Source organism: Lytechinus variegatus, chromosome 11 (genome assembly GCF_018143015.1).
Source record: "Lytechinus variegatus isolate NC3 chromosome 11, Lvar_3.0, whole genome shotgun sequence".
NCBI lineage: Eukaryota > Metazoa > Echinodermata > Echinoidea > Temnopleuroida > Toxopneustidae > Lytechinus > Lytechinus variegatus.
In genome coordinates, this window is record NC_054750.1 from 19,545,571 (window position 1) to 19,557,873 (window position 12,303).

Here is a 12,303-nt window from a genome sequence, read left to right on the forward strand (position 1 = left end):
GATATATATTTTGTTAGGGAAGGTAGGTATTTTCGGTCAAATTTCCAATACTAGTTAATGCAAGTCAAATCACAATGGAGAGCTTAGAGGCTTTTGTCGAAAGTTGATAGAGACAGCATCGGAATCTTTAGACTCTGGACAACGCCATATTTGCAATTGTTCTTCCGCGGCAAATCTTAGGATGAACTGCTGTCCCATCTTTCGAAAAAAGCCTCATTGTGATTTTAATTGCATTTTCAAAGGAATCGATGCGTTGGAGAGAATTTCCGCGTAGTAAAGCGAAAACTACATTTCCCTATACGAAGCTTGAACAATACATAAAACAATATGAATCAATTTACAATATATGTGAATTAGGATGCATAAATTACTCTGCAGAATCCCAAGGAATGTGAGTAGCTGTATTTTAAGCATGATTTTTTTTACTAGTACTTCAGTAAGTGGCCTATTTACCCGTAATGAAGCAAAGGGTTTGTGCGAAAATACCTCATTTGTACATACTTTCTGTACCTGTAATAAAATACACCGACTATCATCAGAGTCAGAACAGCACCAGCCAATGTTATTCCCAGAACCACTGGAAGCACTTGGACACCTGCTGAGCATGAAAGACATTAAAACATGTGTAAAAAGTCATTTATGGTTTAAAAAAAAATATCACAGATCAGTCATCATCAATATTGCACAAAAAATAGGACAAGACTTACAATTTTTCACAATAGAGAAGTATAGTGACACAGATATCGAAATGTACTTCGAGAAATACAACCGAAAAGGGTAGAATTTAATAAATTAAATATGCATTACCTAACAAGCATTACCTAATTGCAAAAAAGACAAGCAATACTATTCCTGTAGGCTTAGCAGCATAATTTTTTACTTTTAGGCTAACATTTTAAACAAGGAACAGATAGTTTAGATACTTAAAAAACCTACGAATGCCCTTTAAATTAGAATAGCATACTAGTGAAAATTAAGAATATAAGATGTAAACAAGATTATATGTTTGACGATGGCTGCACATTAATGTTCTAACATGAATTACTATTGAATGACTATGGACAATGATGAAACTGCAGAATCTTGTCCAAAGTACAATATAATTAAGTGCTAATTATTTTCATCATGCAATTTGCGAGTAATTATAGATGAATGGTTTGATGAATTAATGTATATTTTCGTATCGTGGGCAGTTACGATAGTCAGCTTTCGCGGAGTGAGGATGGAGCGGGGTTGGCCGCACCCTTTCGAGAAAACCGGGGGAGCTTTTCTCAAAAGGGTGGGGAGTCAACATAACGCACATTTTCGAGACAACCGGGGGAGCGTTTCACGAAAGGCAGTACTGAGTAGTCTCTTGTACCAGATGTTTGTGTGTCTGTGTAAATTTGTGTGAGGGTATGGAGGCCGCATATGAGGTGAAGTTGGGTGTGGGGGTGATGTGGGTGCATGTGTGTCATTTTTGGAACACGTCGACAAACATTTGCATTAAAAAGGGAAGGAAAGAAGGAAAATGCAAAAATTTGGGGCATTTTCATTAAGGCTTATTTTTCATTTTTAATAGTCTCGGTGGTGCATGCGTCCACCGAGTTCTGCCGTACATGGTAACTATTATATTTGTACTAGCTAGCAGCTTGCGAAGGAAATCCAGTTTCAACGTAATTGCTTCATTGGGGGTACAGATGAGGTGGGGGGCTTCGGGCACTTGCCCCCTCTCCCTCCCCACCAAAAAGAAATCACGACCAAGAAAAAAGGGGAAAGAGATGAGGGTGAAACATATTTTTTTCTAAATATTATGCCATACATAATTCGATTTTTTAAAGATAACAATGTCTAAACTTTTGCTCGCTCACAACTTTTTTTCTTTTAATTTTGCCCGATGCGCCATATCTATCCCCTTCAAAATACTATTTCAGAATAGAATACGCTATTTCTCCTAATAATTCCATCGTTTTATATGGCTTTGTGGAATTCTTGGGGTCTAGAATTTCTTCATTAATATGTAGTTTCATAAAAAAAAATGCAAGCTCTCTTCTTTTTATCCTAATTATCAGTGACGTTATGAGCCCAAAATGTTGAGGGGACAGATATGTCATATCGGGCAAAATGTACTGAAAGTTGTGAGCGAGCAAGAAAAAATTTCGACATATTCATAAAAAAAAAATCAAATTTTGTATCAGATTTTTACATAAAAATATTCAGAAAATGATATTATATTTCACCTTTCTCTCTTTTCGCCCGTGCCGCCCGGCTAGCTGAATGCACGTTTGCCCGTTCCATAGGGATGCATACGCACTCACACGCAGGCCGTTCCAAGGACCCCCGTTTTCACAAACATTTGTAAGTCCGAAGCCCGTTCGGAGGACCCTCCTGTTTAAAATAAGCCCGCTCCAAGGCCCCCATTTTGTGTCTCGCCCGCGGCTCATACCTACCACTTAAGGTTGTAGCATTTTGGTAAGTTGTGTATAGGTAATGATGTGAGTGTAAGAGTTGGTATGTGTGTGTGTGGACATATGCGTGAAAATGATCTTGAGGTTTTTGGTGTGCTAGTGTTACAATTAATGATAATTACATGTGTTCTATTTGAGGTAAGGGTGTTTGAAATTGTCATTTGAAGCGGGTGTGAACAGGAACAGACCTTCCTATACACGCGAGCACACTTGTATGTTTAAATCATTATCCCCAAGACCATTTGCTCCCCCCCCCCTAAAAAAGAAATAAATTTGATGTTTGTAAAACACAAGCACACCTCAAGGTTATGGTAACACACACCAATGCATACACAAATTCACCCACAACTGGACACTTTGTTTAATGTTGTACCATTTCCACTGCGAGTCTAAACTTGGCGAATCGAATTGAAACAGGCATTCAAAAATTATGGCTACAGTGGCTTCATATCTACCCTAAACTGGTATTTTATAAAGAATGTAAGTTTAGAATTTGGCTTAGGAATAAACAAAATCATCAATCTATATTTGATGAATATCATGTGATTTAACCACATTCACTCCAGATATATACAAAAACGGACGTTGACTAAATGTTTTTGAAGATAACACCTTCTGCGAAATACATCTGCCACACAATTATACATATCTTATCGTTGTATAAATCGTTATTTTTTATTGAATATGATTACATACTCTTCATATTATTTTGTTCCTAATTTTAGGAGATATGGAAGAAAACGTAATCTGACACAGAGACTCAAATGATTGTTTGATGTAATTGATCTAACTAAAAAGGATCTTATTACACAGTGAGATAATCATATGGGTAAAATCAGTGTAAATCGCTCATGTTAATGAATCCTGTTTTGCCAGGCTCATGACTTCACCCTATTTGTTGACCCCCGAATGGAATTGCTAGGATCATATTAACTAACACTTGCGAGCTCCTGCATTCCACGTATACCATGACTTAGAAGATAATTTAATCAATAAGATGTTATTAAAATAATGAGATGGATAGATAATCATACTTTTTTCTGATGTAAGCCTAACCAAGGGGTGGTCCGGACTCGGGTCACCAACTCCAAGACTGGTCTCTGCTACTACCTGTACATAAAGATTAGTGGAAGACGACCGGAAGGAAGAGAAGCGGAACGGATTATTAAATTTATGACTACGATATATGCAACAAAGAGTATAGATAGCAGGAGTGATTTTAGCCCCTTTTTTTGGGGGGGAGGCTTCTGGGGGCTTGAAAATTTTTCGAATTTTTGCCTCCTAAAATATATATATATATTTAAAGCATTATGCGACCGAGCGGAAAAATCACATTTTCAAAATGCTTGAGAATTTTTCATCTAATTTTTCATCTATATTATGCAGGCCTGGTGGGTGTTATATAATGTAGATGAATTTTAACCCAAATAAAAAATGGTAGGACTAGTTACCAGGACATGGGTTTATGTTGTTACTCTCGCCAAACGTTTTTCAACGTAAAAGGTGTAATAGAACATGGCCGGAGATAAATATTGGGGATGCTGCAAACATATCGATTTGTCCTGCCCAATACTTTTGACAAAATGAAAAATTCAAGAATCCATATATTGCAGAACTATGTTTGAACAAACGTCTGAAATCAATATAAAACCATTGAACCTGACATACAAATTGTACACTTTTCAGTGCGCTTCATGTGCAAAATTCTCCATTATGATTATTTGGCGCCGAAAATTTTGACATTGTCTTTACCCCCTTTCGCCATCCGAAAGATGAATCCTGGCTCGGTTTTAAATCAGTTTAGCCTCAGTCGCGGATTATATAGCGACAGATTCATTTTTTCTAATATCCTAAAGAGTGACAAAAATTCAAAGCGCTTTTGACATAACACGGACACGTTTAGAGTTCGAACTTCAATTTCGTATTGGTGTTTATGGTGGTTGGTTAACCCTATCTAGGCCGGGGGGGGGCAAGAAGTCGTGCGATATTTTCGCCGCCCAAATTTTTTTGACCGCGCTGCTTGCTGACTTTTTACTTTCAAGTCTTGCGCAACTTTTGAGATAAATTTTGCATCACCCGGGTACGCGATTCCGAAGTTACTCAACGTTATGTAAGTGCAAGTCAGACCAAAAATTGCTCACAAAGTCAATGTAAATTGCGTTTTCAACCAAAAATCATAAATGTATGAATATTTTTAGTTTTGCTGGCCTAAATGTACATTTTTATGCTGTTTATGATCTTTGAAGAGTCCCCAATGAATTTCATTGAAAACAATTTGAAGACAAAAGGTCCCAAAAACAAAGAAATACATAAGATATTGCAAAAAACAATATAATACATAAGAAATTGATCTGATATCACATTTTTTTCATGTACACTTGCTAGGAAATCACAAAGAGTTTATATGTCAAAAATTAAAACATTTGGAGCTTTATTTATGGATTTAGAGGAAAAAAGTATGATTTAGCATACTAATTACGAATAAATTAGCATAATTACGTAATAACAACGCGCATGAAAAAAATTGGAAAATTTTGTAGATTATATCCCAGACAACCTGCGTGCCAATTTTCGGCGCGATCGCGCGGTCGACGGCCGAGATCTCAAGGGGGGAGCCTGAGAGGCCATATGAACTCCCAAAATACCCCGGCCTAGATAGGGTTAAGTATATAGGGAGACTAATTTGGAGAAAAAGTTCCAAGGCAGTTTACTATATTGCAGGATATTATTGACATCCAATACTCGCGCTAACTCGCATTGTATATATTCAGCATATAGCGAGGGAACGTTTAGCGTCCGAACGAGTCCAGACGCAGGCCATTCGAGATTTTTTCCCCTCCACTCTCCTGCTCTCTGCACCCCATTCACTGCTCGTTTTCCTCCACACTGCACTTATCCAGTGATCGAATGGGGTAAATTCGAGGGTTGCGCGATCACTGGGTAAGTGCAGTGTGGAGAAAAACGTGCAGAGAGTGGAGGGAAAAAATCTCGTAGGGCCAGTAGCTGGATTCCAGGACTACGTCCGAACGAGAAAATCTTCGAATATGAGTTGTAAAAACTTTTATTTTATAGTACTTGACAGCATGAATGGAATGCCTGTTTCCGGGGGGGGGGAGCTTCAGTCCCCAAAGCCTCCGTAAAACCGCGCTGGATAGAGTTAAACCAAGTATTTTCCTTCCATGACTTCATATCTTATGTAGATGTCACACAAAGCGTATGATTTGCTTATCTACTTATCCAAATTCGGTAATCGAAATCATTATCCATTGCCGGGGGGGGGGGACTTCCTTTGACGGGTGCCATGCGCGACTATGGGGTCTCGGAAAGCATCCCAAACGAGTATTTTCCGTATTCTAAAAACGCACCCCTTAACAAGTATTGGCGTGTGAAACCCTACCCTTGACAAGTATTGGAAACAAAACGATACCCTTGGAAAGTATTCCCTGAATCGAACCGCTTAACAAGTACAGTGATATTTTAGTTATGTCACGGACTTCGGTCGTCGGTTTTACCTTTACCAAAATCATTGGGTATACGGCCCAACCTACCACACCTCTCGCAAATCGGACTCTAAACACGTAGTGTTGACGGGGCAAAAAGTATATCATTTACAAAACATTTGTCTTTGTTATGCCCTCGCAAATATGACCCTAAACACGTAGCTTTCCAAGCGAAACAGATACCCTTTTTTCATTATTTTAGTGTTTTGGACACCCTTATTACGTTACGTACGTAACGTGCCCTATCTTCAAAAAAAAAAGTTCTTTGACGTGTTTTGGGGGTCGCGCATGGTATCCACCCTTCTATGTAAGTGCCCCCCCCCCCCCCCCCGGTCTATTGGACTGTATTAACAACACCTGGAGCAGGTTCAAGGCATAGCTTTATGCTAATGGTGTGTTATTCTGACATTTAAGCAATTCGTTATTTTTTTCTAAAAAACCCTTCTCATGCAGTAACAATCTGAAATCGTACCCATAGCATGATCATGTCAGTGCAAAATCACAAGGAATTATAAGATGAAAACTACAATCAAACTTGCCTGAATAGAATAATTCGTGTCCGGCCGAAGATCAGGGATTATCACCGAAAACCTTTGATTGATGTCAGAGCATAGACCATCTCCACACGGAAAGCTAACATTCCTGACTACAGGTGTGACACTACTATCATCCGTCTCCCAGTAGAGAACGTAATAACCTATTATCCTTCCAAGAGGAGGATTTGGTGACATCCATTCCACTGTGATGCTCTCTTGGTGTGAAGCTGGAATATTTACTCCTATGGGTGGTCCAGGCTCTGCCATTGATAAGTCATGCATAAAAGTCACACAAATTATTACACAACTACTAGGTGTAAAGTGGTTTTAAAAATCATACAAAAATAGATAGTAGGTTTTATTTTGTTTAGAATATGCCCAAAATTATATCTTAACTAAACTTCTAGAAAACAAAACGATATTCACTTTGCATGAAGAATTAACTATTACTTAAAGGTCAAGTCTACCCAAGAAAAATGATATCTGGAATAAATAGAGAAAAATCAAACTAGCAAAACGCTAAAAAAATTAAGTTAAGACACTTCAAAATTTCATTTATTTTTCACATAACAGTTATACGCACATCTTAGTGACATGCAAATGAGAACAGTCGATGTTGTCCATCACTCACTATTTCTTTTGTTTTTTTAATGTTTGAATTGTACAATATTTCGTTTTTTTACAGATTTGACAATAAAGAACAACTTGATTGAACCATAAGGTAATAAAACAATGCTTATTCCACATATTCAGTTAGGACTTAATATTTATTTCACTTGACAAAAGAGAGAAGAGAAATTTGAATATTTTAATTTCATATATAAATACAAAATAGTGAGTGGATGACGTCATCAGTCTCCTCATTTGCATAACGACCAGGATGTGCGTACAAATGTTTTGTGATATTAATACTTTGAAATGTAACTTTCTTAATTAACACCCGATTTTGATAAAATTATCAGTGTTGTGCTTGTTGAATTTGTCTTTTTTTTTCATTCAAATCAAAATATAGTTGGGATAGTCTGATCCTGAGAAGGTTTATGGTTCACGATGTGTAATACGAAGAAAAGAAAGGAAATGCAGGAAGAAAATTGAAATGGAAAGACGAGAAATGATGACAAGGGGAAATTAGAAGTATTCTTTTCTTGAAAGTGCATGAAGTCCTGAAAAGGACTGATAACCCCGGGGGGCCACTTACATTGACGAGTGGATACCGTGCGCTACCAAAAAACACGTAAAAATGATGTCTTTTTCACGATAGGGCACGTTACGTACGTAACGTGATAAGGGTGTCAAAAACACAACAATAATAAAAAAGGGTATCTATTTCGCTAGGATAATTACGTGTTTAGGGTCGAATTCGCGGGTATGATAAACAAAATTAAAATGTTTTGTAAAAGATGTCCTTTTTGCCCAACACTTCGTGTTTAGAGTCCGATTTGCGCGAGGTGTAGAAGGAGGGTTCGTACCAAATAAACCCGACGATCGAAGGACCCGTAACAATAAAACATTCCTGTACTTGTTTAGGGGTTCACTTCAGGGAATATTTGCCAAGAATATTGTTTTGTTTCCAATACTTGTTAAGGGTAGGGTTTCACACGCCAATACTTGTTAAGGGGTGCATTTTCAGAATATGGAAATTACGTGTTTAGGGTGCTTTTCGAGACCCCATGGTCGCGCTTGGTATCCACTCGTGAATGGAAGTTCCCCCCCCCCGGGCTGATAACCAGATTAGGTGAGCTGAATATGGCTTGAGTAGCGATGATTGAGTAGTAGAAGGTTGAAATGAAGAGAGATTACTCGGCGTTTCGGTCAGGTTGACTGTCCGTCTTCAACCTAAATCGGTTATAAAATTGCACTATATAATTGCTCTATGCAAGGATGCTCGACGTATAATAAGAGAGCTTTCCGGCAGGAAATTTGAAAATGCACATCGTAAGTAAACTTTGTGTTTTCCAGATGCTAATTTGTTTCAGTGGCTAAACTGGCATGAAAATTGTTGAAATTATATGTTTAAAGCTAGAAAATAATTCAAAATGAAATATCATCTACACAAAGGATTTAAAATTATTTTCTTAATTACAGTGTCCCATTTACCCCACATGGCCGGGACAAATGGGACGCACCAAATCCAGGTGGGAAATGCTTGGTCATTTTTTTAACATTTCAATTGATGTTATACTTTGAAGTAATGCTTACATTTCATATAAAGGCAGTCTATGAGAAATATTTTGTCATATTTTTCGGAGTTCTAAACAATTATGGTGTACTTTTGATACATACAACTTACTGATTACATAATTTATTATTTTATATTTTAAGGTAGCTGTGCAGGCCGACATAGCTGTGTGGAGCGTTGTGGCCCAGTGGATAAGTCTTCTGACTTTGAAACAGAGGGTCGTGGGTTCGAATCCCAGCCATGGCGTAATTTCCTTCAGCAAGAAATTTATCCACATAGTGCTGCACTCGACCCAGGTGAGGTGAATGGGTACCCGGCAGGATTAATTCCTTGAATGCATGAGCGCTGAGAGGCAGCTCGAGCTAAAGCCGGGGTAATAATAATAACAACGCGCCTCGGAATAGAATATTTCTAGATAGATGGCGCTATATAAATGCCTATTATTATTATTATTATTATTAGCTTTACCATGCCAAGAAGAAAGAAAGAAAGACTGGACTCCTAGTCAGGGGAAGTGAAGTGGAGAGGCCATGGAAGCTGCATTTAAAGCTGTTACGGAGCAAAATGTTGGCATCCGGTAAGCGGCAGCTACTCATGGTGTGCAGCGACAACTGCAAAGTGGAAAAACTTACATACCAGCTTCAAGGCCTTAAGTTCTTACAAGTGCACAAGAAAAGGATCGAGCTCCATATATGATCACATTTTGTATATGGAGAGTATTAGTCTTGGCCTGACAATCGATAATTTCTGCAGATTGGCGTTTGGGATGGCATTAGATGAAGGGATTACTCACCATTTCAATACTGATAAGAGAGCGGGATACGACTGGTATGTTGGATTCAACAACACAACCCTGCCAGAAGCACTCTCTGCCGCTTGTGCATCAATGCTGAATCAAACGGTCATTGATAAACATTTAAAAAAAACTTGGAGATCTGTTGAAGTCAACTGGGCTAGGAAAAAAACCCAGCTCAAATCCATAATGTTGATGAAACTGGATTTAGTATGGTCAATGTGCCATCGAAAATTTTGCACAGCGAAGGGGAAGAAAACGATAAACGCTCGAACGAGTGGAGGGGAGAAAACGTCACAGTTCTGATATGTGCAAATGCAATCGGTCAACCCCTTCCTCCTTTCTTGATTTTCAAAGGTCATCGATTGAATTCTGGTCTTGCAAATAATGCACCAGCTGAAATATTTGCTTTGAGTAAGAGCTCTTTCATTAATGCGGAGCTGTTTGAAACCTAGTTTGAGAAGCAGTTCCTGGCCAAGATACTCCCATCAAGACCAGTGATACTCGTTCCCGATGGTCACAGCTAACACCTAATACTGACACCCTCAAGCTCGCCAAAGCAAACTCAATTCATGTTTTCTGTTTGCCACCTCATGCCTCCGACCAAACACAGCCATTGGACAAGGCAGTATTCAGATCAATGAAGGCTAGCTACAATCACCGTTGTGAAGTATTCATGCGGGACAATCCAAATTAAGTCATCACGCGGTATGACTTCTCTAAAAATTTACATGGAGGAGTATAATAGAGAACTGGCGATGGCAGATGTCATCAGTGGGTTTAAAGCCACAGGAGTGTTTCCCCTACAACCCCAGTGCCGTAAGTGCAGAGCACTTGCAGCAGTCTTCTATCGAGATACATCTGGAAAGAGAAATTCCGGGTCCATATGAGTCACGAGAGATAGGCCAAGAGGATGGAGAGCCTCAACCAGCATCAGGCAAAGTGCAGTTGGCCCAGTCAGATGGTCAGATGGTCAGATCTCCAAACCTTTTGCAACAACCGATACAGCTACGGACCGTCCAAGTAAGCACGTCTGCTGATTGCAGTTCGAGTGTTCCTGTCTATATGCTTCATTCAAAGCCCCTCCGTCATTTCCTGAAACCCCAAAAGACCGCTCATCCAGAAAACAATGAAGTGCACCAAAAAATCAAGGTGTGTAACCTAGTCAAGGGTAATGAAAGCTGACGAAATTATCGAAGAGATGGAGAAGAAGCAAAAACAGAAAGAAGAGCAAGATGCACTTAAGGAAGCATGAAAACAGGCAAGAGAAAAAAGAAAGAGGACCGTGAAAAGGAAAAGGCAAGAAAAACTAGTTGTTAAATTAGTTAAACATCACAAAAAGACAAGGCAAACAAAACAAAAAGATTAGATCACAAAAGTCTGTAGAGCCTGAAAAATCAATGGAAGACGAGAGTAAAGAAGTTCAAATCTACTGTAGTGGATGTAATTCCTTCTATTTCGATATAATGAAACTGATGATGACGATTGGTGGCCGTGCACTGGATGTGCTCACTACTGGCATGAAACATGTACTGGACTATGGACGGTCTCTGATTTAGAGAACTTTCAATGTGAAGAGTGTGACAAATGATCATGTTAATAGAACAATTGTCTGCTAAATAGAGTAGGCCTATATGTTCATGTATATTTTTTTATTATATTGTATACGTAGCTTACTTCTTTCCCTGTTTATCTTTGTTTATTTTTTATATGAATGACCAATATTCTATCTATGAGTTTGTTTTAAGTAATATCTAAGTGGTTGGTCTTCTCAAGTTGAAATTTCGGGTGAATTATCTAAACCCCAAATTTCTAACTTTGGACTACCACAAGGCTCGGTTATTGGTCCTGTATGTTATTCAGTGTATACACTTTTGACCCTAAAACTGCAGGAGACCTTGGAAATGCCCTTGATAAACTGCAGAGATGCATTCTTGACATCAAACAGTGGATGGCTGTAAACAAATTAAATCTGAAAGACACAGAAATTGAATTTTTCATAGCTACCTCCCCACACAATTTCAAGAAATTGCCTGATATTCAACTTGAAATTGGTGATCTTCGTATTAATCCTTCAGAGAAAATTAAGAAAGTAATAATGATCATGTTTCCACCGTTTGTTTAGTGGCACATATCATTTTAGGAACTTAACTAGAATTCGTAGGTTTATTGATCAGTCAACTTAATTCAATATGTCATGTCATTCTGATGTTTGTTCGTATACAAAAGTTAACTGAGATTGTGAGTGCTTTGGCATGTTTGAGCCATGTGGGAAAAGTATTATTATGAGTATATAAGTCGTATTCCTTTTAAAAAATTTTGTTTCCAGTCTTTCTGTCGTCGTTTCTCCTCTTCTGGAGGAAGAAATATCGTTCGGGGTATGATTCGCGCGCGAAAAAAATGCAAATCAGACAGAATTATCATACCAATATTCCAGTATATCATAAGTCGTATATGATATATGAATCCCTTTCGTTTCCAGACTTAATACAGGTCTTATTATCGTCCTCACTCTTCCTCCAGAGAAATAAAAAATCGCTCGCACGGTAAAAATTCGCGCGACGAAAACTAGTCTAGATCAAGGCGATCGGCGTCATTTAATACTCGCCTCAACTTTAAGTTAGTGTGTTTGTGACTAATAACTTCAGTTCAGTACCTCACGATCAAAATCAAGTGTGCGGGTAGAAAAGTCTGTGCATGTTGGAGTAAATGAGAGATAACGATGTGGGATGTACACAAAATTCAACAGAAATCAGGTCAAATACGTGGAATGTGATTATGTTAAAACAGTAGTCAAAATTCGCTTGTTATGTTTAAACAGTAGTCCAGTAAATTTTATTTAAGGCAC

At 38.3% G+C, this 12,303-nt stretch overlaps 1 protein-coding gene across 1 annotated transcript in view; it reads right to left on the reverse strand.

Moving 5' to 3' along the window:
- Positions 1–12,303, reverse strand: part of LOC121424243 (fibronectin-like) — a 62,732-nt gene that overhangs the window by 22,099 nt on the left and 28,330 nt on the right. Inside the window, exons 9-11 of the mRNA XM_041619851.1 lie at positions 6,487–6,743; positions 3,482–3,557; positions 511–598 (exon numbers count right to left, since the gene is read on the reverse strand). Coding sequence (XP_041475785.1) covers positions 511–598; positions 3,482–3,557; positions 6,487–6,743 — 421 coding nt within the window. The remainder of the gene's footprint in view (positions 1–510; positions 599–3,481; positions 3,558–6,486; positions 6,744–12,303) is intronic.